This window comes from Salminus brasiliensis, chromosome 4 (assembly GCF_030463535.1).
Source record: "Salminus brasiliensis chromosome 4, fSalBra1.hap2, whole genome shotgun sequence".
Classification (NCBI taxonomy): domain Eukaryota; kingdom Metazoa; phylum Chordata; class Actinopteri; order Characiformes; family Bryconidae; genus Salminus; species Salminus brasiliensis.
Window position 1 is genome coordinate 20,111,222 of NC_132881.1, and position 26,370 is coordinate 20,137,591.

The 26,370-nt window shown below is 44.2% G+C and overlaps 1 protein-coding gene across 2 annotated transcripts in view; it reads right to left on the minus strand.

Moving 5' to 3' along the window:
- Nucleotides 1–26,370, minus strand: part of plpp4 (phospholipid phosphatase 4) — a 114,356-nt gene that overhangs the window by 77,910 nt on the left and 10,076 nt on the right. For both annotated transcript variants that reach the window (XM_072677532.1, XM_072677531.1), the window contains exon 2: nucleotides 3,450–3,558. In XM_072677532.1, coding sequence (XP_072533633.1) covers nucleotides 3,450–3,558 — 109 coding nt within the window. The remainder of the gene's footprint in view (nucleotides 1–3,449; nucleotides 3,559–26,370) is intronic.

Sequence of the window (26,370 nt, forward strand, 5' to 3'; positions counted from 1 at the left end):
AAGTCAAATTTATTTGTATAGCGCTTTTTACAACTGTTGTCGTCACAAAGCAGCTTTACATAATTATTACTTAATAAAGAACAGAGACAGAGAAGAAAGAAGAAATAACATGAAGCGTCAAAGACCCCCGTGAGCAAGCCAACGGCGACAGTGGCAAGGAAAAACTCCCTCAGAGCTGGAGGAAAAAACCTTGGGAGGAACCAAGACTCACAAGGGGGACCCATCCTCCTCTGGCCAGACTGTTTTAAACATTAATGATAAAAATTACCAAACCAGGTACAACAGAAAGTTAATAGTTGTGATATTAATAGTGTCAGACAGTCACGAGTCCATCTAGGTTTCAGCACGGCCACCAAACAGGCAGCAGCGGCAGGCGGGTGAGTCATGGGTGGTGGCGGGTTGGGGGGGGGGGACCCGCTGGCTGGACTGGTAGGTGGCAGCTGGTTAGATGCAGGTAGAGGGGACCTCAGCGGGCAATCTTCCTGCAGATCGGGCTGGGTGGCCATTTACTCGGGGAAGGTAAAGAGAGAGAAGTTAGTTCTAAGAGGAATTTTATGGAGTGCAGAGAATGTTGATCAGCATCTGGGTATGTCTGATGACTCCGGCAGGTCTGATTATCACAGCATAATTAAAAGGAGAGAGCCAGAAGGTAACACGGACACGGGCGTACCCTGAGAACACCAGCATCTATCTGCTCCACCGTCAACAAACCTGAGTGATCGCGTGTAAGCAGCGAGACGACAGCTCCAGCATCTCAGAGTACTACAATTCCCTGGGTCCGCGAACCCCTGGACCTGCAGCCCTTATCTAAGAAACATTAATTACCAAAAGCTAAACTAAACATATAAGTTTTCAGTTTAGATTTAAAGATTGAGACTGTGTCTGAGTCCCGAACATTATCTGGAAGGTTATTCCAGAGCTGGGGGGCTTTATAGGAAAAGGCTCTTCCCCCTGCTGAGGTTTTCTGAATTTTGGGAACGCGTAAGAGGCCAGCACCCTGAGATCTAAGTAGTCTTGATGGTTCGTAATATACTATAAGATCCTGCAGGTACTCAGGAGCGAGGCCATGTAAGGCTTTATATGTTAATAAAAGAATTTTGTATTCAATACGGAATTTAACTGGGAGCCAATGAAGTGCTGATAGAACTGGACTGATATGGTCAAATTTTCTAGTTTTAGTAAGGACCCTGGCTGCAGCATTTTGCACCAGCTGAAGTTTATTGAGGTTCCTGCTGGAACAACCTGACAGTAATGCATTACAGTAATCTAGCCTTGAGGTAATAAAAGCATGTACTAGCTTTTCTGCGTCTTGTAGTGATAAGGAGTTTCTTAGTTTGGAGATGTTTCTAAGCTGCATAAAGGCTGTTCTACTAATATTAGCTATATGTTGCTCAAATGATAAATCTGAGTCGAATGTGACGCCAAGATTTTTAGCTGCTAAACCAGGAATGATGGGAGAATCTGCCAAGTCTAACATTAAGTCTGATAGTTTATTTCTAGAGTCTTTTGGACCTAAAAGGAGAACTTCGGTTTTGTCACTGTTAAGGAGAAGGAAGTTATGTGACATCCAGAGTTTTATATCCTTTACACAGTCCTCCATTTTCTGTAATCTAAATTTATCGTCAGGTTTGGCTGGTCGTCAGGTTTGGCTGATCGTCAGGTTTGGCTGGACTAGCCCTACTTAAATACGCCAGCCCACAGGTGATACACATTAACCAAAACAATGTACGGACACATGACGCTAACACAAACATGAACCAAAATGGCGACAAAGAGTGTCAACGTAAAAGTCTGTATCAACATAAGTCCTGAAACATGACAACCATGAAGGGGGAGTTCATGATCACCCGGCGGTGCGGGCGTGACACTTATTCATTGTTTCTTCCTAAATTACGGTATTAAAATATAGTTTATCCTGCTTTTGTTGGAGTAGCAGTCTCTACTGCCCAGGAAAGCATTTTATTAGATTTTGAAGAACTGCTGTGGACATTTGCTTGGTATGTAATATGATCCAAGTCTTATTACAAAGTTGTAAATGTACAGTTTCATTTTGTCACTGGAAGGAACTTGTATTTAAAGGAAAGGCAAGACAAGGCAATTTTATTTATTTAACACCCAAAGTGTGAGAGATATTCATGGTTTACGGTGTTGAATAGCAGTTATTTTAAGCACTCTGGGCATGCTTCTGATGAGGCGGTGGATGTTCTCCTGAGGGATCTCCTCCCATAACTGGATTAAAGCATCAGTCAACATCTGGACCATATGTGGTGCAACGTGGCATTGGTGGATGGAACAAGATTCAGGTCTGAGGAACGGGCAGGCCAGTACACAGCATCAATGCCTTTGTTATGCAGGAACTGCTGACACACTTCAGCCACAGGAGGCATACATCAGAAGGAACCCATATGCACCAGCATATGGTCTCACAATGGGTCTGAGGATCTCATCCTGGTACCTAATGGCAGTCAGGGTACCTCTGGCTAGAATATGGAAATGCCTCCCCACACCATTACTGACCCACTGCCAAACCGGTCATGTTGCAGGCAACAGAATGCTCTCCACAGCGTCTACAGACTCGGTCACGTCTGTCACATGTGCTCAGTGTGAACCTGCTCTCATCCGTGAAGAGCACAGAGCGCCAATGGCAAATCTGCCAATCTTGGTGTTCTCTGGCAAATACCAATAGCCATGCATGGTGTTGGGCTGTAAGTACAAACTCTACTTGTGGACACCGAGCCCTCACACCACTCTCATGGAGTCTGACAGTTTGAGCAGAAACATGGATATTTGCAGGGCCCTGACACTGTTTCTCCTGTTCCGCCTTGTAAAAGGAGGAAGTAGCAGTCCTGCTGCTGGGTTGTTGCCCTCCTACACCCCCCTCCTCATCTCCTAGAGTACTGGCCTGTCTCCTGGTATCTGCTCCATGCTCTGGACACTGTGCTGACAGACACAGCAAACCTCCTTGCCACAGCTCGCATTGATGTGCCTTCCTGGATAAGCAACTTCTGTCAGTTGCAGACACCGCCTTATGCTACCTCTAGGGGTGAAAGCACTGACAAAATGCAAAAGTGACCAAAACATCAGCCTGAAAGGATGAGAACAGAGACGTAGTCTGTGGTCACCACCTGCAGAACCACTCCTTTATAGGGGTTGTCTTGCTAATTGCCTCCACTTCTACCTGTTGTCTGTTCCATTTGCACAACAGCAGGTGAAATTGATTCACAATCAGTGTTGCTCCTTAACCGGACAGATTGATTTCACAGAAGTGTGGTTGACTTGGAGTTATAGTCTGTTTAAGTGTCCCTTTATTTTTTTGAGTGTATAAATTAAAATACTATATTTGTAGGATCAATGACTTGGGAAAGCTCCCAGTGTTAAATAAGTGTAATTGCGTACTTAGCCGCTTCCTTTTTTAAATAAATGTGTCAGAACCACTGCACTGTACTTACGAACATGACTCTCTTGGGAATGCGATCGGATTCCACCAGGGGATTCTTGTAGAGCCACAGCTCCTCAGGTTGGATAACTCGTTCAAAGGGCTCCAGAAACTCTGTGAACCTGAGAAATAAAGAAATACTTTAGGCCTTTAATCATAAAATTGAGGTTTATAGCATTCATTTTATAACCACTCATCTTATAATTCCTTACACCTTGCTTATAACACTTTCTCATGACAAAACATGTGCATTACTATGAAAAACACAACCACTGTTTTCAATAACATAAAACTAATTTAATTGGAAATACATGTATATGTTATAACAGCAAGTACAACTCCATAGGTTTGTAGGGTTTGATTTTATTTATATTTTTTGATGAGTCCAGAATATTGAACAAGGTGGTTATGTATTATTTAGATCAGGGGTGGACATACGAGGTGGCCAACTCAATTCTGCACAATGCAAAACTGAGCTTCACATGTCCACACTGTCAGAACAAAACATTTCGAAAGAAAACCTATTACTGCGAGTATCTTACTGAACCTGCAACCTAATAAAGCGTACTGTGTACTATGTATTGTTAATGTAACTATGGTAATCTCACAAGAGCATGCACCCCCCCCCCTTTTTTTCTCTCTCTCTCTTGCTGCTGCACATAACTGAGCTAACGATTTGTTCTGAACTGCAGTTATATTTATTCAGGCATAATTAGAAAAAGGCAGTGCAATTTAATTAATAAGTCTAGAATTGAGTGCCATATTTCAACTGCGGTAAAGCTTTCAGCTGTCATGCTGGCTAGGCGAGACAAGGGAACACTCACAGGGACAGAGCAATGCAAGAAAATAGTCTTTAATGACCAAACAAAAACAAACACAACAAAAACGAGGCAGCAAAGTACAGGGTCCAATAAACAGAAACAGAAAACAAACAGGTGACAACTGAAATGGGGCTTAACCTGGAAGACACCTGAGGCTGGAAAGTAGTCCGGGAGCAAAGCGAGAGGGGACAAATCAAACGGGGGGGAGGAAAACTAGAACGCAAAGGAACCAATGAAACTAGCAAACAAAAGCCTCACCCCAAAACCGCGCTCGTCAGGCGCTGATGAACTTACTTGACTAGGGTGCAAGGGAACCGGACGCCAAATCTCCCTGGCGACCAACCGGTGAACCAGACAGTGAACTCCTGAACGTGAAACCGCTCCGATAGAGCATATACTACTTGAACTCGTAGACCTCCCTAGAAGTCTCCTGAACGTGAAGCCAACCTCACAGCTTGGCGTCGCAAGAGTAATTCTTGGCGACGAGGCCTCTGCGTTTGCTCCCTTTGTACCCCAGCACTCAGGTGAAACAAATTAGAGATAAACAGAAAACATGGTGTCTTACTTCGACCGCTGTCAACATAAAAGTCCTTGGTAGTAGAACAAACGGGTGGTGAAACAGAAAGTACCTGAACATAGAAATCAACCCAACATCAACTTAAAAGACCCCAGGAGCCTGTGGACCGCGGCCCGAAATCGCCCCCGGGGGGGCGCCGCGCCGCTGGGCTGACATCAGCTAGTATATAACATTGATTATAAAATGTCCATTAAGCGGTCCATCAGAACAGATGAACTACTCTACTCATAAAAAAATGTTGTCCCCACCATATAAACATGCATTCTGGTACCTATAAAATGCATTCTGGTACCTATATATTATAGTTTAAGTAGTGCATTTTTATTTCCTTCAAACTTGAATATCAAGCATTAATATAAATATTAATATTTATCTTTGTCAGGCCCTCGTTATCGCGCCCTCCCCCGGGGCGATCCCAGGCCGCCACCCACAGGCCTAATTTCCGGTTCATTTGTGTTCGTTTCATATTCAGAACTATGTAAAAACAGCTATGCAGGCGGCTCAGGCCCTGGTAGACCACGTCCTCCGGAATTTCGGAATCCCGGAGGACATAGTATCAGACCGAGGGGCCCAGTTTACATCCCGGGTATGGGGGGCGTTCTGCGAGCATCTGGGGGTGAGCGTGAGCCTTTCCTATGGGTACTACCCTCAGTCTAATGGCCAGTGCGAGCGCACTAACCAGGAGCTGGGGAAGTTTCTATGGATCTACTGTCACGACTACCCCAGCGACTGGTCGCGGTATCTGGTTTGGGCCGAGATGGCCCAGAACTCGCTGAGGTGCGCGACCACTGGCCTCACCCCCTACCAGTGTATGTTAGGCTACCAACCCCTGTTGGCCCCTTGGACTGCTGCGGAGACCCAAGTGCCAGCAGTCGATGCATGGATGCGCCGCAGCGGGTCCATACAAAGTTGTCAAACATATTAACGAGGTTTCTGTTAAGGTTCGTTTACCCCCTCACTCACGTATACATCCGGTGTTTCATGTGTCGCAGCTCAAGCCTGTGGTGCCTGGGCCCCTGGACGAGGCCACCCTGGCGGACACGCCGACGGAGCCTGTAGAAGTGGAGGGGACCCCCGCTTACACGGACCGGCGAGTACTGGACTCCCGACGGCTCGGGGGCCGACTTCAGTATCTTCTGGACTGGGAAGGGTATGGTCCAGAGGAACGCTCCTGGGAACCGGCTGGAAACGACATTGGTCCAGGAGTTCCATGAACGCTGTCCGGACAAGCCAGCTCCCAGGCCTCGCGGTCGCCCCAGGAAGTTGCAGGCCCCCGCCCGTGGAGGACTCACCAGTTGGCAGGGGCCACGGCCCGTCTCATCGGACCGAGAGGGCCCACTCTTTGACAATCCAGGTTCTCAGGTGTCTGACCGGCGACCGGGGCGTCCCCGTCGGGGGACCCAACCGGCCGCCTCGGGGGGGGGGGGGATGGGTACTGTCAGCCCAGCCCCCGGGGGCGATTTCGGGCCGCGGTCCACAGGCTCCTGGGGTCTTTTAAGTTGATGTTGGGTTGATTTCTATGTTCAGGTACTTTCTGTTTCACCACCCGTTGGTTCTACTACCAAGGACTTTTGTGTTGACAGCGGTCGAAGTAAGACGCCATGTTTTCTGTTTATCTCTGATTTGTTTCACCTGAGTGCTGGGGTACAAAGGGAGCAAACGCAGATGCCTCGTCATCGAGAATTACTCTTGCGATGCCAAGCTGTGAGGTTGGCTTCACGTTCAGGAGACTTCTAGGGAGGTCTACGAGTTCAAGTAGTATATGCTCTATCGGAGCGGTTTCACGTTCAGGAGTTCACTGTCTGGTTCACCGGTTGGTCACCAGGGAGATTTGGCATCCGGTTCCCTTGCACCCTAGTCAAGTAAGTTCATCAGCGCCTGACGAGCGCGGTTTTGGGGTGAGGCTTTTGTTTGCTAGTTTCATTGGTTCCTTTGCGTTCTAGCCTTCCTCCCCCTGTTTGATTTGTCCCCTCTCGCTTTGCTCCCAGACTACTTTCCAGCCTGAGGTGGTCTTCCAGGTTAAGCCCCATTTCAGTTGTCACCTGTTTGTTTTCTGTTTCTGTTTATTGGAGCCTGTACTTTGCCTTGTTTTTGTTGTTTGTTTTTGTTTGGTAATTAGACAATACACTAGGATCAAGATTTGGTTTCTTGATTAGTTTACTATTGTTAAGAGGTCTGATTATAATTGGGAGTACCCCTTTTGTTTTCACAGAGCACAGCTCTGGTTCTCAGTTCTAGTTTTCCCTGTATCCCAAACTAGGCTTGTGGTTTTCATTTGTCCCCTTCTCTAGTTTTTATCTCTATATCCTGCTCATCCCCTGTCGCTCCCTGCTCCTCCCAGTCCCAGATTTGTTGTGTTTGCCATTTGGTTTGTCACGTTCTGTTTGAGTTTCAGTTTTATCCCAGTGCTGCTCATTGTTTTCATTGCACCCTCTTTTGTTTCTCTGTTGTGTTTAAATAAGACCTTGCTTAGTTCCATCTCTGCGAGTGTTCATCCCGTCTTGTCTGGCCGCACACGCCATGACAATCTTCACCAGCAAGAACAGGGTCACAAACATGTCATAGCTTTAAACAAGAATATTTACCAGATCTGCTTTTAAAAGGGAAAAACATGGCATTCAACTCTTCACTCTTCGGTTTATGAGAGAAATTCTTTGATTAATGAAATTAATTCTTCAGTTTATGAGGTGTATTCGACTAAAAGGTCTTGTAAGTGGATAAGACATCAGGCTTTATTTATTTAAAAATAACGTATGGATTCTTTTGTGCAAGTCTGAGGTTCTGGAAGATTCTAGTAGTCAAGAGTTTTGGAGTAAGGTGTGTGTACAATTCTCAGTTTTTTACAAGATGTTAAACATTTAAAATATTTCAAATAGCATCATATGCTTTTATAAACATTTTGGTTTAAAAAAAACATGAAATATAGATATTTGCAGCGTTGGCTGCCAGCATTTAAAGTCGTGTTTAGGCAACAAAATTGTTTCTTCAGCAAATAACTGTTAACGATGTCAAGCAACCACTGTTAAGTGGTCAACTGCTGTTAAGCTCATGTAGTAGTATTTTATTCCCAAGTTTAGTGATGCTTATGAAAGTGAAGTCTGGAGAAGCAGAAGTCTGTAAAAATAGCTGACACCACTGTGAGTCTCAGTGATTTCATCTAAAACCTAACCAAGTCTAAAACCTAACAAGTATTGCACAATTCAGCATGGTTAACTTCCTAAATGAACATGGTCTGGTCTTAATAACTCCATTTTAAATGTAGTTATCATTTTAACTTTACCCTATTTTGTTGATTCTATCAGAATTATGTCTCAGTGTTGGAGCTTCTAAGCTAATGCTTAGCTTAGCTGTTAGCTAACTGCCCACTCTTAGATACACATACCCAGTTGGTCAACCTTGTAGATTGAAAGTCAGAGACAGCTGATCTGTTTTTTTTTTCAATTTGAGTTAGTCAACCATTAGTACTTCAATCAGTGGTCACAGGATGCTGTTGTCTGGACTTTAGTGATTATTAGTGTTACTGCTTTGCTGAAAATGATCCACCAAACACTGGCATGTCAGTTTATATAGTCTTTTTTATTCAAGATCCCAGAGTTGTAATGCATTGTACCAGACAGGGATATGGAAACTGCTGTGTAGTTTTGATTACTTTTTGTTTTGCAGCTGGTTGAAAACATAATGCAGACCAAACCTGGTGGGGAGGTGGTCATCCGCGCTTTCCTGTAAGGCTTGTGGCTGCCCCTCTCATCCGGCTTCTTCCCGCTCCCTCGTTGACACTCCCTCTTCCTTGTTCCGACCACCCGCACCCCCTGCTCACGCTACTGGGCCCGCTACCCAACTTGTCTTTCTCCAATGCTCGCAATGGCCATGGGCGCCTTGTGTATTTCCTGGACGGCCAGATGGTCTGCAACCATGTCGGCTGTTTCGCATCCTTGTGCAGGCTACTTCACGTCTGTTCATGTAGTGGTCAGGCGCACTCTCGCTCCTGCTGCCCTAGCCGGCCCCCAAAGTTCAGCAGTAGCTGACTGCTCAGGTTTCTCTTCACTCCTGTCAATGTGCCTGCCCTGGCTGCTGATCTGGCTGGTCAAATCCTGATTCGTCCTTTGCCTGTTACCTTCTGGATGGTCTCCTTTTTGGGTTTCCCCAGGCCTCGTTGCGCTGCCTGCTTCCTCACTCTGGTGTCACAATTTTCTCTGCCTTGTCCGAGCCAGATGTGGTTTCATTGCTTTTGGCAAAGGCTGCCTTTTGTTCTCCACCTCCTCAATGATTTTCACCAACCCCCCTTCTGCACACCACCTTGCAGCCTCGCAGCTCTTTCCAGCCTCTACAGCCTCCTGTCAAGGACTCCCAAATCACGCCATCCAACATCTCGGACGTTGGTCCTCCCAAGCCTACCACAGCTACATCCGTTCTCATCTCAATGACCTCAGGCTAGCACACTCGAAGCTCCCCAGAACTCCAGCCCAAATTTGTCAAGTTCCCCTCCTTGCCTGAGTCAAGCGTGGTCCGCACTTCGCAAAATGGAGTTAAGTAATAACTAAAAGTTTGGGAGAAGGACCACGCCCCAACTACTCCTCTTATTACTACTTCATTGCTCCTCTCTCCTCTCCTTCTCGTAATGAAAATTCGCACCCCTCGACCGCCCCTGCTCCTCCCGATGGTCCAATTTTATTCATCCTCTGCCCGGCCAGGGTGGTCTGGCTTCGGGTCCCATCAGCTTAAAGCCTCCCAAACTCCAGCCCAAATTTCACAAATTCTCCTCCTTGCCTACAGCTTGGATAACATTTGCGTTGAGCAAATACATCATGTAGCTATATTAGCTATATTAGTAATGATTTATGATTTTATCTTTCCAACACCTTTTATTGCCCTTCAACCTCCCTAGAGTTCCTTGGTATCACCTTGGACTTCCATGTTTCCCTTCCTCAGGAGAAGCATGACCGCATCACTCACTCTTGCTTTGCTTTTCTCAATTCTCCTAGCTGTAACAAACAGCAATTCCTCTCTCTTCTGGGCCACCTCAGCTACGCAACTTGAGACTTCTACCTTCATATAATCAAAAGGCAGATCCAGAACCTTATCATTCACACCCTCCATTTGTCGCCTCACTTCACATTCAGTACTACACAATACATTCTTGGACCCATTCATGTCCCGGGCTGATCTAATGCCATTGCTAATTCTCTCTCTCATTTTCACTTTCAGAAATTCAGATCCTTAGCACCTTAGCAGACCTTCAACTAACATCAGTGCCTCTATTTTTGGACACCATACACCATCTAACTCTCATCTAGGACAACTCATATCCCAAGCCCAGGATACCATCCTCTCCGCCATTTCCCTGTGAACACTGTCAACCTACTGGACTGTCTGGAAATCCTTCCACACCTTGCACAACATTACCTTCCCCTCAAATGTCCTCTTTGTAACCTCAGCCTTCCTCACATTTGCCAGCTCACAGCACTCAATCCAATCCTCAACCTTAAAAGTATATCTAGCAGGCATCAATTTCTTCACGAAACTCATTACCGGTTTACCTCATTCTTCCTCCCAACACCCCCAGGCCTTGCTTCTTCTCAAAGGAATTCAAAAGTCAAACCTTGTTTTCCAGCTCAAAAATCACTTCAGATGTTCATTTGTACCGCTTACAGACACACCGTTCTGGTCACTACTCAGCTACCATCTCCTCCACACTCGAAGCCATTTTTCTCTTAGCCTTCTTTCGTTTCCTCAGATACATACATCATCTTCAGTTGAATCCAATTCTTCTGCTTATCCCCTCCTATCAGACCTCACCATCTTCGATTCACATACTCTGATTTGTTATCTTAAACAAAGCCAAACTGATCAACTGGGGAAAACCACCCCTATCTACCTATTTAACTTAGTCTCAACTTAGTCCATATGAACCCCTTGTACATTATATCAATAAAAGGCTCTTCCAGAATGCTCAACCAACAGACCCTTTTTTTTTATTACAGAAGCAGGATCCAGCATATCTTGTCAATGGTTCCACACTCACCTCTAACATGTTCTCTCTCAGCAGTTACCCTCCAAATCATTTATCTGGTCATTCTTTCAGAATCGGCACAGCCTCTACAGCCTCCTGTCAATGACTCCCCAATCACGCCATCCAACATCTCGGGCGTTGGTCCTCCCAAGCCTACCACAGCTACATCCGTTCTCATCTCAACGACCTCAGGCTAGCACACTCGAAGAACTCCAGCCCAAATTTGTCAAGTTCTCCTCCTCTCCTCCTGAGTCAAGCGTGGTCCGCACTTCGCAAAATGGAGTTATGTAATAACTAAAACTTTGGGAGAAGGACCACGCCCCAACTCCTCCTCTTCATTACTACTTCATTGCTCCTCTCTCCTCTCCTTCTTGTGATAAAAAAAAATTGCACCCCTCGACCACCCCTGCTCCTCCCGATGGTCCAGTTTTACTCATCTTCTGCCTTGCAAGGGTGATCTGGCTTCGGGTCCCATCAGCTCAAAGCCTCCCAGAACTCCAGCCCAAATTTCACAAATTCTCCTCCTTGCCTACAGCTTGGATAACATTTGCGTTAAGCAAACACATCATGTAGCTATATTAGTAATGAATAAAGATTAGTAATGATAAAGACTGCTCTCTGACTTTTGCTTAGTACTGTACATGTGTTAATGCCAATGCCAACATTTAAATGATTATAAAATAACCGTAGTAACTGACGTTCGAAATGTGTGTTAAATCAAATATCTGTCTGATGTGAACATTATTTTATACAGTTATCTGCCGACATCAAAGTGTTCTTAGATCATTCTGCATCCTTTAAAAGAAAGCTCTACCTTTTCTTTCCCTGTTCTATTGTTTTAAAGCTTGTAAATGATGAGAAATGATGAGAATTTATTTCAAACAAATCAGAGTAATATTTCTAAGGAATCGCGCAATGGCAATTATGACGCATTGTAGCATCATTAGCTACCCTAAAAGATGTGCATTGCAATGTTGATTTTTCTTTTTCTTTTTTTCCTAAGCCAAAAACGAGGACCCATAACCCAGGACAAAAGCAGTTAATTAACTATTGCTTGTCACTGGAGATTGAATTTAATTAATCTGTCATGCATTCCACTACCTTGCGCAGCTTGCAGTGGCAATTGCAGCAACCCTAGAGACACTATTTCCTGAGCCACATGAATGCTGTAGCTACAAACAATTACCTTATGTTGTAGTAAAAAACTCCTTTTGCAGAGCACCATGCTCTTCCAATTTAGCAATCTAAGCCTTTACACAGGTAATAGAACAATGTAGCACAGCAGTTAGAGACAGATAAAAGTGAGTAATCCCTGGTGTCTCTTTATTTCTTCTTGCTTCCCTCTGTCTGTAAGGAAGAATCAGATATATAAAGCACAGGAGTGGAGCACTGTATGTGGTATGTTTTATTTCTTTTTTACAAAAGCCTTGGTTTACTGGACTTTTTTATTGCAGTGTTGGAAAGACTGTAATGTTATTTTCTGCATAATTGGATGTGGCACAGAGCTCAGGGGCATGAGCATTTGAAAACCACTGGTAAGCATTTAAAAAATATATAACAAAGGACTTAGACTAAAACTGTGTTTTCGAGGGTTTACTATATGGCCAAAACAAAGTGGATACTCCTTTCAAATAGTGTATCTGGCTTTTTTTAACTACACCCATTTTTTGGTAGGAAACCATGTGAATGCATAATCCCTCCTAACGTTTAGTAGAGGAGGAATGTTACCCCCTGCAGGCTGATCCACTGCCAGGTCCAACCAGTGAATCAAATGCCTCAGTAACAGTTCAATTGGAGGGTAAAATAGGTGCCTAAAAGCAAACACATGCACACATGTAAGGGGTGGCTCTAGGGCAAGGCCTCCTCTTGCCACCAGGGGGAGGCCCCGAGTCACCCCAGCCAGTAATTGAGCCCAATTCCCTACACCTGGGCAGTAGGCTATATAGGCACACAGATCCAGTTGCCCCGGTGCTGAATCTTTTGACTCTGGTCGTGTGTGTCTGTGTGCCTGTGTAGTTCTCGAGTTGAAGGCTGAGTGTGTGTCACTCCCCTTCATGTGTCTCTCCCGAGTCTGTCTCCCTGTGTCTGTGCAGTGTGAGTGTGTGTCTGTGTGTGTGTGTGTGTGTGTGTGTGTGTGTGTGTGTGTATGTGTGTGCGTGTGTTTGCACACATACACTAGTTTTACAGAGGAAGGCAGGAGTGTCTGTCTTCCCTGTAACTTCTCAGTTTTCTGGTTTCTTTTGGGAGATCCTTTTTGCCCTTAGTTGTATTTCCCTCCAGTGTTAAAGAGGTAGCCAGCTCTCCCCTGGCGTCCTTTGTTTGTTTGTTTGTTTGTTTCCCGCAAGACGCGATGTCTCCTTGTTTATTAAACCCACCCCTTTTTAAGTTTCATTTGTTGGCCGCTTTCATAACTGCCGCTTTGGTGAAGCAGCAGAGTGTCAGTCTCGCAGAGTGGCGGCCTGGGTTCGAGTCCCGAGTGACTTTATTTATCATTTCCGTTTTACCTGCTCTAAGATTGAAAGACTCCAGTTGGTCACATGATCGTGGTAGCTCACTCAGTAGCGCACCGGCCCGCCAACATGGCGGCCTGGGTTCAAACCCCACTGTAAGTGAGCACCACATTACAGAAAGATCCAGCCAAGACATGGACCCAGCAGAGACATTCAATCTAGAACAGGTAAAAGTCACTCTAGCAAGTCAGGGGGTGACTGTGGGGAGGCATGAGCAGGCCCTGCAGCAGATTCTTTCTCAGCTGCAGGGTCTGACAAATCTAGTAACTCAACACACTAGCCAGCACACTCCTGAACCTCCCCAGGAGGAGGCTACTGCTGCCCAAGCAGCTGTGGTTTCTTGTGCTGAGCCCCCTCTACCAGCCCCAGAGCAGCTATGCTGGTGGACCAGGAGGATGTAGAGGGTTCCTCCTTCAATGTTCACTGGCTTTCGAGCTGCAACCATCCCACTTTCCATCTGAGCGTGCTAAGGTGGCATACATCATCTCTCTCCTCACCGGTAGTGCATTTGCCTGGGCCACCCCGGTGTGGGAGCATCAACCCCATGTATGTGCCTCTGTGGCCCGGTTTGCGGCTGCGCTGTCGCAAACTTTCGACCTTCCGCTCCGTGCAGAAGAGGCAGGGTCCCGCCTCCTGCACCTACATCAGGGAGAAAGGTTGTGGCTGATTATGCCATCGAATTCCGCACGCTATCGGCAGAAAGTGGATGGAATGCCAGTGCTCTTGTTTCAGCCTTCCACCATGGTCTCAGTGAGGAGCTCAAGGATGAGCTGGCCTACCATGACCCCCCCACCTCCCTTGATCGGCTCAAAGAGTGGATAACCGCCTCAAGGAGAGGCATAGGGCGCGGGGTGCCAGAGCCCCCCCGAGCTCCTCAGGGCCCACCTGCTGTCTCAGGCTCACTTTGGGGGCCTCCCAGCAGTAGGGCCCTAACCATGCGGCTGGGACACACTCGCCTGCCACGGCATGAGGCGTGAGGCGCGCATGCGCGAAGGCAGATGCCTCTACTGCGGGATCTCTGGGCACCTCCGTGCTGCTTGCCCAGAACTCTTGGGGAAATGCCAACATCTGTCAAGTGAGGGGAGACCACTGACGGACTTGCCGCTTCTATCTCAGGCCCAGGGGGTGTTCCTCAATGCCACGCTAGTGTCTGGGTTGGTTGAGGTCCGCCTGCCTGCCTTTTTTGACTCTGGAGCGGCAGGGAACTTTCTAGATGCCGGCCTCGCCAGAAAGTTGGCCCTGCCACTGGTCCCCTTGAGGGAGCCCATGCCCATAGCGGCCATAGACGGTCGGTCACTGGAGCCTGGGGTGGTGTCCCACCAAACCCACCCTCTCACGCTGCGAGTTGGTCCTCACACCGAGCAGATAGTGTTCTTCATTATCAGCGCTCCTGACTTGCAGTTGGTGCAAGCTTGGCTCCAGCGTCATAACCCCCACGTGGACTGGCTATCCCGGTCTGTTTTCTTTGTCAGCACCAGAGCGTCAGGCAATGGAGGACTATGTCCAGGAGGCCTTGGCCTTAGGGTTTATCCGGCCATCCACTTCCCCGGCTGGGGCCGGCTTCTTCTTCGTGGGGAAGAAGGATGGGGGCTTGAGGCCCTGTATAGACTACAGAGGCCTCAATAAAATAACGATAAAAGACCGGTACCCATTACCCCTCACGACCTCAGCCTTTGAGGCACTGCAGCAGGCCTCCATCTTCACCAAGAAGCCTACAACCTACAACCTGGTCAGGGTCAAAGAGGGTGATGAGTGGAAGACGGCGTTCATCACTCCGTCTGGGCATTACGAGAACCTCGTCATGCCATTCGGTTTGATGAATGCGCCCGCCGTCTTCCAACGGTATATTAACGAGGTCCTCCGGGAGGCTTTGGACAGGTACGTGTTCGTCTATTTGGATGACATTCTCATCTATAGTAAGACCGTAGACGAACACGTCGCCCACATCCGGCGCCCACCTGTTCATCAAACTGGAGAAATCACAGTCGCACACAGCACAGTCAATCTCCTTTTTGGGCTTTGTTGTGTCCCACAACACCCTGCGCATGGACCCGGCCAAAATCAAGGCCGTGGAAAACTGGCCCAGGCCAACCTCTCTGCGCCTTGTCCAGCGCTTTCTGGGTTTTGCCAACTTCTTCCGGTTCGTGAGGAATTTTGGCTCCGTGGCAGCCCCTTTGACCACTTTGACGAGGAAGACGTCAGGGAGGTTCGTTTGGACCACGGAGACCCAGGAAGCGTTTGACACTCTAAGGCGCCTGTTGACCACGGCCCCGGTTCTCCAGTTGCCCGACCCGGAACTTCCGTGCATCGTGGAGGTGGACGCCTCTGAGGTAGGTGTGGGTGTAGTCCAACACGGCGGCCTGAGTTCAAACCCCGCTGTAAGTGAGCACCACATTACAACACAGGCTTGAAATAGCATCAATCCAGTGGGGTATCAAAGCATGCTGGGGTTAGGCACATTTGTGGCACCCTAACTAAAACCTAGGAAAACAGCACTATTCCCCTGAGAGAAAATAGCCCCCCTTCTAATTTTTCCTTCTAACACGTCTGCACGTGACTAAACTCCAACGCTAAAGATCCATTCCCCGGACTCCTGAATCTGCCTCTTGTATGCCGAATTTTTTACAACTTGGTGCCATGACCCGATGTTTTTCATGCCATAGGGGCCTACCCTTTGGTGAAGACTTTCAACGCACTATGCATTTCCATAGCAGCCTCCTCTGAGGGACAGATAGAGGGGATGAGCAGGTAAACAAATGATGAACAACAACAATGAACAATGCAATGTTACTTCTGTGTTACAGATCAGTTGGAACCAGACAGTGCTCCTGTTTATTGAGAATGGCAAGAACAGTTTGACACATTGTACCCAAGCATTAGTCAACTCGAAAAACCAGCTGACCACTGTGGACTGCCTTTGTGATAAGAGGAAACTCTCTATGGTATTCCTCAGAACCAAATTGCAGCCACGGACGACTCCAATACGTCTCTGACATTTTTGACATAACATTATGGAAATAGGAATTGCCCTGTTTTTGTATAGTTATTGCCTTTTACTTTGTTTTCGACTTCTCATTGTACATATGTTTCATGCGTGTAGTCATAATATAGTTTTGTGATTCTCCATTAGGGGGGAATCAATGGGATAATTAAGAGAAAATAATCCCATTACTTTCTTAGGGTTTCAGCCATATAGAAAGTTAGCAAATGATCATCTTACTCCTGTGACGATTACTCTTCGTCTGCTGACCTGTAGTGGTCACTCTCCTCCTTTGTTTGTATGATCCTTTGAAGTTTCAAACATAAGGTGATACAATCACTCCCTAAGGTGATGACTATCAACCCCCTCTAATGTTGATAGCCCAAGTACCTCACCTTCATCCCCCACTTACCTCTCATTAAACTCCTCTTCACCCTCACCTCAGTCTACTTAAACCCTGAAAGTGTAAGCAGTAGCTCTAGGGTAAGGTCTCCTCCTGCCACCAGGGGGAGCCCCTGAGTCAAGAAAGCCAGCATTTAAGCCCGATGTACCACACCTGGGAAAGAGGCTATATAAGCACTCAGATCCAATTGCCCACTGCTGGATCTTTTGACTCTGGTTAAGTGAGCTTTTTCTTGAGGTTTTTTTTTGTTTGTTTTCCCACCTTTTTCCCGCATTTATTTTCTTTTCACCTGTTTTCAAACCCACCCCTTTTCAGTTCCGCTTTCATAACTGCCACTGTCGTGAGGCGGCGGCCTGGGTTCAAACCCTGCTGTAGGTGAACACCACATTACAGACGGCTATCTAGAAAACATCTAAAAAGTCTGTCCAGTTCTGGACAGGTGAAACCAAGATTATATTGAGTATGGAGAAGACGGCTTATGAGCTTTCTTTATCATTAAGCCTCAGGAGTCTGTCACATCTCGAATGCTTCATTTTAAATCCACTGAGGTAAACTATAGATGGAAAATTGCAAACCGTGGGCCTCAGTCCACATACTTAGACACACACTGCTAGAAATCCGGCATACAGGGGGCAGATTCAGGATTCAGGAGACTGGATCTTTAGCGTTGGAGTTCACGTGCTGACAAAAAATCATACACGGGCACAGCTTAGTTGATCATGGACGGTCCAGTCTAGTCCGACCATGTCTAGTCCATTCCTGGCGAGTCCGACCCAGCCTAGTTTGATCTGATCCAGTCTGAACTAATCCAGTCAAATCAAATCCAGTCTAATCAAATCTGGTTAGGGTTATCTGGTTAGGGATATTTCAAGTGGACCTTATATACATTGGTAACTGTGGGAGGGGAAAGGATGATAAAGAGGAATTTAAGGAGGGGTATGTGGGGGGTGAAGGTGAGGGGGGTTGATGGTCATCACACAACAAAGGTCATCAGTATGACCACTTGATTGTTGTCACCTTTTGAGGGTTAACTGAATGACCATTTACAAAGAAGGGGAGTGATCACTTTAGGCCGTCAGAAAAAGGGTAATCTCCATAGAGACAAAGGAGTAAGATAACCATTTGCTAAGTTGAAACCACATAAAAGTAATGTTAGAAAGGGCCGTATTTTCTCTCAATACATATACCGCATTATAAAATGGGGATTATAATTTTGGCAGGCCAAAGTGATAGTGATAGTCATTTGTCATGAACGAAAATCCAAACAATATACAAAATATGACAAAACATAATGCTATTTTGCTAAAATACTAAGAAAAAAATAAGATATTAAGGTAAGATATTAAGGGAACACTTTGGGGGGCACAGCACAGATTTCAGCCTTTTTTACAGACTAGATCTGATTAGGAATTTGAATCATAATTTAAACATTGACACAAAATATTTATGTTGTATTATCCCTGTCTACCATTAAACAGACCTCTGAGAACTGCATACACAATAGAATGCTATCTCCCCCATGTGTTCAGACTGATTCCATTACAGCCTTTATTGCATTTTCCACCCCAATGACCTTTCAGTAATCAATGTGTATTTATTTGTCTGGAGCTGACTGTGAGTCTCTCCAATGAGCAGGTTTGAAATGAGTGGACAGGCATTTTAAGCAGAAGGTTGCAGATTTCCCTAGGAATTTTTATCAATCCAACCTTGCAATGGATTACCAAACTTGCAATCATAAAATGTCTTCAATTCACACTATGCCCTTTTAGGCAAGTGTTATAACACCCTACATTTTAGCCAAGGGTTTATGGACACATTGCTATAAGACAAGTGTAATGAAAAGTTATACCATGGCAACACCTTAGTAACCATCTAGCAAACAGCTTTGCAACCACCTAGTAACACCTTAGCAACCAACTGATATGCCATGGCAAAACCTTAGCAACCACCTAGCAACCCCTTTGTGACCAACAGCCATATCATAGCATCACCTTAGCAATCACCTAGCAACGGCTTAGCAACCGCATGGCAACACCATAGCAACCACCTCGCAACATCATAGCAACCAAAATCAAAAATGTCACTGCTGAGCTGCAGTTACACTCATAGTTTCTGCTGGAACTGCATTCTAGTATAATTGCAATGCAACTAAAATAACTCGACTTACACACCTGCTTTGCTGCTTTTACATGCCGATGTTTCACCTTTTCCTTCCTTTTACATTACCGCCGCCAGTTTGGCATAGGCTCGACACGAGCAAGGCCCTTCACCCTCCCTTCTCCCCGGGCACTGGGATAAACCACCTCTACGGGCATGTGTGCTCACAGTCACTGTGTGTTTATTCACTAGTCTGTATGTGTGTAAAGGCCAAATTCCGTCTGTGTCCAACACAAGTGGTGAATATGGTTGTCTTCTTGTCTTGTCTTGTCTTGTCTGCACTCCACCCATACCATTCATGTATGGCAGGGTCTGCGAGGGTCCAGATGTTACAGGACCTGGGCTGGCAACAGGGCTTGCACCAAAGAACTTAACTTACTAATTATTGCTATCTATCAGATTTTAAATTAAATTAATGTTTTTTTTTCCTTGATGCTTGCCTCTGGAGTTTTTCTGGAAGAACCAATGTGTATGAGAATACCAGCAGCTTCTGCATTTGATCAATTTTTTCTTCTTCTGTGTTTCTCTTCTTTTCTCACTGAGACATTGATCAGCTCTACATCCTTTCAGATCCACAGTGTTAAGTCATCTTCTCACAGTGCTAGACAGAAACACCTGCGGAATATTTCAGATCTGAAGTGAGAGTGGAGCTTTTTTATTTGCTCCCCTCTATGTCTCAAATATAGTTTTAAGTGTTGTTTATTTTATAGGGACAGTTTGGTGGTCTACTAATTACACAGATGGTTTGGGTCTAATCCAGGCATTTTTAATGGATCAGGTATCTGCTTTCAAGGTTCCAATCAACTTCTGATCCTTAGGTTTGCTGTAGCAAGGTGCCATCTGGTGTCCTCTAGGCATCATTAATTTTTGGTCAAACTCTGCAATGGAGAAAAATCTTAAGTAGATGAATTTAATAGGATAATCACGTGCGGAAACTAGAGCAGTTAAGGTAGTTTTATCAGATCAGAATGATTAAATTAGCCATTTACGAAGGGGCAAAGTAGGGGGTTCTTGCTAGTCTTCCCTCCTCTTGGCAATGCCAATGTGCTAATTATCTAGAGAAAAGAAAATCCTTAATGTCGCTGCAGTTTCTCCTAGGCAACAATGAAATCAGATGGAAAAAGCAGACTCCTGCTGCAAATGTCTCCTGAGATAAAGACCTCTGTAATTTCATGTCTTTTTTGGGTTTTTAGTATGAATCTCAAAAAAGTCTCACATTGTGCACAGATTTACCAAAATATTACAAAAATATTACAATATTATTTTTGTATTACAAAATATGTTTACTAAAATCTAGAGTCTCTACATGAACTCAACCATGTCTCATTTAGGTCTAAGAGCATTTTCAAGAGCCTGTAAATTACAATTTTATTTGGCTCATTTTATTCACCCTAAAATACATGAATTCACGCAGAGTTAATCAAACTAAGTCATGATAGACCCCACCGTGTAACATCTAATTCCCTCACAAGCAATGTGAAACCAAGAAGAGGGACTGGAGCAGGATCCCCCAATCTGCAAGGCAGAATAGCTGGATCAGGGTAGGGGTTGTAAATGCACATTTCATCCACCTGGGGTAGGGTTCTTAAATGTATCAAAAACCTTCAGGACACTATTCACACTTCACACTGTTGACCAGTGACAGTTCCAGTTTTTTGTTCAGTGTTTTTGAGATCTTGTGCATTGTTGGTCTGCTTTAATAAAGAGAGTTTTCTATTTATGCCCAGCCAACTGTGACACAGCGTATTTATGTAATGTGATAACACCAAACTGTTTACATCCAAAAAACGTAATTTCCTAAAATGATCTACCAGTCTTTGACATCAACTGGAGGAAGTTGTCTTTGCTACTACATGCAGAATGCTGTTAGCTGTGTGATGTTTCATTTTTAGTTATTAGACAGATGGTTTTATTTTCCTCAAGCACCCTCTAAAACAAAAAATAATTCCTAAATGGGAGACCTCTCCAGCACCCCCAAACAATGACATTTTCACTTCACAGTTGATATGGGTTCTTGCGGTGTCTGGTTTACACCAAATATGTCTTCTGTTACGGTGTATACATAATTAAACTTTGAATTAATTTGTCCAAAGTACATTGTTCCAGATTGGCCTAGGTGTTCTCTGGAAAACTAGTCTTGCTTGTTGGAGACTTGTTCACTTTTTGTGGTCAGCTGTTGGACTGCACTTGCTAGGATGGCCTGACCTGACCATGTTGGCAGTTGTTGCACTTGTAAATTATTTTGCAGAGAGAGGATGGCTGATGGGCTGATCCCCACACATTTTTCTACACTCTTAAATAATTAAAACACACAAAGCCATTCAGAGAGGTTGTCACAAATCTATACAAAATAAAGACTGACTGATTGCAACCAACTTTCCAGGGAACAACTTAAAAATGGCTACATTAACTTAACATTTAGGGTGGAAACACCTGGGCCGGTGTAATATAGCTGGAGGAATAAAGGCAGCCAAAGAGGAGTTCTTTGAGAGTTCAAGCACATGTACTCTCTTTTGGAATCTCCTTTCTGGAAAGCTTATGGTTTCCAGCCCACTGTAAGTACCTTTGTTCTTATGTGCTGTACTGATGCCTTACTAATACAACCATATTGTACAATTTCTTGGAGGGAACACATTGGCTAAGCTAATGCTAATGTTTAACTAAAGGCAGTTTTGTTTGGGTCTCATATGTTGTATTGTGCAGAAGGAACTCCAATTAAAATCCAGACACACCATACCTCGACTTCTCTAAGGACTGTCATAATTCTGGTGGGACCAAAGATTTTCTTCACAACCCCATTCATCACACCAAAGATTTTCATGCTTTGTGATATCTGTTTCTTGTGTGTTGGCTGTTATGGACTTTTGTGTCATAAGATTTGGGTACTTCTGTTCAGTTTTTCCCCCACCTTCATTCCTCCAACTATACTACACATGCCCAGGTTTTTCTACCCTAAAATGTTTATGTAGCCTTTTTTAGGCCATTCCCTGTTGGGTTGGTTACATTGTGGTAACCGAACAGGGACAGGGAGTTCCTGTTCCAGGGGGTGATGCAGCACATCAGAATACTCTCCACAGTGCAGGTGTAGAACGTCCTGAGGATGCAGGGATTCATACCTGGCACTGTTGCGCCCTTTTCGCCACCCGTGTCCTGTCCATGTAAGTTCCTCCGTGATGTGAACACCAAGAAACTTGAAGCTGCTGACCCACAGTGGTTCCATTAATGGAGGCAGGGGAGTATGTGACCAGAAGAAGATGGGTTCCCCCTTGTGGGTCTCGGATTCTATATATAAGTTATAACTTGTTTTTGTGTAAAACCTAATTTTGAAGTGTTTCCAAGCTCTTGAATAGTGGAGTATAAGCAATGGAAAATATGTTGTGACCCATGGATATGATAAAGAATCTCTAGTCTTCAGTTCTCCAGACTAACTAGAATTATTAAATAGTACAATTTTGTAGTCAGGGTTGTGGTGACTCCATAGGGACTGGATACAGAACACCTGTCAAGTCCTGCAATTTGTTAAATAGCCACTCAAATCCACAATTCGCAGCACCCATCAAGACCCTCACTGTTTTTTGTGATGCAGGCTCTGGCATGCACACGCCAGTGACGTGTATCACTATTGGCTCTCATTATTCTACATAGCAAATGTCACAGGCAATAGCTAGTTAACATTAGTTTGCCAAATCACTGTTCTCTAAAATCACATTAATTTAAGAATTACTACAACCAGTCACATAGACCAAGGCAAACTCCCTGCTGTTTCACTAAAGCAGCAGTTATGAGAATGGCCTAGAAATGCTAAAAGGGGTAGGGTTCGAAAACAGGTGGAAAAAACCCCACTCTAAGGGAAAAGATGGGAAAACATACAAAGGCTGCCAGGGGAAAATACTGGCCATACTGGAGCAAACGCTTACACTCTATATAGTGTTACACTAGACTGTGCTAAGACCCAGGGCTCATAAGAGAAAATGCCGCAATGTTCATGAAATGCGTATAAACACAGATCTTCCTGTAAGGGGCTCTACTCAATTAGTACTGTACTACATATTCAATAGCCATTGCAGCATTCATTAAATGTAATTAATATAGGATGACCAGTCAAACTGAATCCATGAATACACTAATGCAATAGAAATCACTTCCCAAAAGACTGATTCTGATAAAAGCCATTTTCACAGCTACAGAGTAATTTAACTGCCCCAGGTTTAGGTGGGGACCATGCTTGCAGATCGAGCCGTCATCTTAGTCAAGATATTAGCCTAATGCTGTTGCTATTTCATAACAAACAGTAGATTATGTTAGACACTAAAATAAATGTAACATTTGTCATGAAAAATATTGTAATCATGCTGATTCATAATGTATTCATTTAATCTTGTATCCATTTAATATTTCGTATGCGTAAATGATGTTCTGATCTATAATCAGAATGATGATGTATAATCTACTGCACAATTGTACGGTACATTCTGATACAATGTCTGGCGCCACCCGAGGCCAGATAAGAAATATATGGATAAGCATTCGCTGAAACAGAGCAGTTACTCACGTTGTTCCCCAAATCACCCTCACACTCAGGGTCACAGTGACTTAAACCTATCAACAATAGGCAGAAAAGTGTACCAGAGGTCACACACCACCAGTGTTAATCACATACACTCCTTCTTAGGAGGTTCCAGGTGTCGTAAGTCATGACTTCAGGGTGCGTATGCAACATGTGAGGGTGGGAGGGGGATATTCCTATAAGTATGTATGTTGAATACCATTGAGGCAATCTGTATCGTGGTCACGAGCTGCGTGCAGACTCATTAAACTTGCTACTCAATGCATATTCCCTTGTCTGTTTCATCACTCTTTGACAAATTTCCACCACACATTTTAAATAAATAAACAAATAAATAAATAATTCTAAGTCCTCCTGAATATTCCTTTGCAAATGATTAAAAAACTGCAGTGTGTATTTTCAAAAATGTGAGTGATTTGTTAAGATTCACTCTTCCTTCTGCATTTATTTGTATCTAGGCTTCCAATATAATCTTTTGTGTACTCATGTAGGATGTGTGTTCAGTTTTTTTACTGTAAAAAAAAACTGGCTAAAAGTATTACATTTATCATATTTGTGTCATGACTGGCTAGGTCTGACAATGAGGGTGAACACTCGCAGGGGATGGTTCGATGCGGGAGTGTTTTATTAAACAAATAAAACAGGGGTAAACACAAGAAAAAGCAGCAAAGTTACAGGGCCAAAGGATAAACCAAAATACTACTGTGACAAAGAAACTTGGGCAAAGCAAAGACACACACCTGAGGCTGGAGAGAATCCTGGAGCTAGGCTAGCGTGCCGGGAATGAGTGGGAAGAGAAACGCTAACCAAGACCTACAGGCATTGCCTGGGGAAACTAGGGAAAACTAAAGCTGCGCTCGTCAGGCGCTAGGGAACTTACGTGACGTGAGAACGAGAGCAGAGAGATCTAAACCGACCTTTTAACAAGGCTCACCCATGAACGGTACTACTAACGTGAACCTGAATAGAGAGGAAGCCTCTCTGACGACCTCATGGATTCTTGAACCATGAACTTGAACTTGAACTCAGTACCATGAATACATTCAATTCTCTGCAAAGGGCAGCTAGCTAGCGCTTGCCCCTTAAATACCTCAGCCTCAGGTGAAACGCATTAACAAAACAATGAACATGAATTAAACACACATGACAATAACCCAAGTTCGTAAAGTTAGACAGGAACATGAATATCAAGTCCGTGAAGCCTAACATGAACGTGAACGTCAACATAAGAGTCCTCATGAGAACCTGCAGACATGACAATTTGGGTGCTAATAAAGCCTTGTTTTGGAGAGTCTCATCCTGCTACATGACTATTATAAACTTTCTTTTATCTAAAATTACTAAAATACATAATGTTTTATCTAAAATACAATACAATACAATTACTTTAGCATTTATATAACCATATTTGTACATTAAAAACTTGAAGATATACCCAATTCTTCACACTTTAGATCCCCTGGCATAAAACAAATCCCAATTTGAGATAAAAAATTGAATAGCACAGTGGACTATATGCCCACATTTTAGAAACTCCAAACAGAAAAACAGACTCTTGCAGTAAAAGAAAAGTGCTTGTTCTTTTCCATTCTCTCTGTCTCTCTCGCTCTCTCTCTCAGTTCTCCTCATTTATTATAGCCTGTGAGGGCTCTGACTGGAGGCATACAAGGGCAAAGGTAATGAAGAGGTGTGGAGCAGTAACTCATTCTTTCTCTCTCTTCCTCTCTCTCTCTCTCTCTCTGCCATCAGAGAAGATTCCGGCAAAAACAGCTAGAACAAGCTCTATTGTTCTAAAAAGCTAAAGTTATTTACAGCAGTCTGCAGTGTTTATCACAGACTTTTCAGGCATCACTGGCATTGGTCATGGGCAAGCTAAAAAAAGCTCTTTTTATGCATACTGAGTTATGCTAAAAAAATAAAAAAGGGGAAAGAGTGAGAGACAAAACCTGGAACAGTAAATTAGTCCATCTCCAGCTAACCATGGAGCCTTGATGTACATCCTCACCGCAGGTAGTAGCTTCACTTATGTATTTATTCTTTTCCTGCTTATATTTTTGCACTAGGACTGAGTAATAATGCTTAAAATGCTAGTCAATTTTTGTACACTGTTCAGTTCCTGCTCATGTGATGAGAATGGCCCCTAATATTAATTTAGTTGATATAATTTTAATAATATTAATCTGAACTGTAAATATTACCCCAAGACAATTACATGGAACATTTAGAATCATTAATATCAACAGAGAATACTGCAGTGAAACACCTTCTTCTTAAACTGCCTTATTTTCTTAGGGGATCATCTTTAGGAAATGATCTATCCAGACATCTTATCCACATCTTCCTCATCAGGGTCAAGCCTACCCAGAATCAAACAGACATTCGTCTACGATAAGCTGAAAAAAATAAAAAAACACAAAGTTTATGGTGAAATGATTTTAACAACGAAAATACAGTAGTCCTCCTTTGCCTTGCAAATAGTATGATCCATTTTCTCTCCACTACCCTTGCCCCACCACACATACACACACACATACAGTGCTAGTTACAGTCTGACTGTCTGTGGTTTGGTGGCTCCAGTAAGCACTTTTTATGCTGTTATTATTAGGTAGGAGCTATCTGATGTTTTTTTTAATCTAGCAAGCTAATGTTGCAGGTTATCAAACACTGTCCACTGTTTGAGTTTGAGGGAGAGACGCTAGCTGGTGTGCCGTTGGTAGACCTACATGTTGATATTAAAGCCAAGGTGCTATACTAAATTGCCAAACTATGACATCCTTTCATATACTTTCCATGTGGAGTCTCCCCAATTATTTATGTCACAACTATTCTGTTGGGTTGGCTTATTTATTAGTCCTTGGTATTTCTATTTATATAATTTAGTAGAAAGATCATTTTAAGGAACTATATCA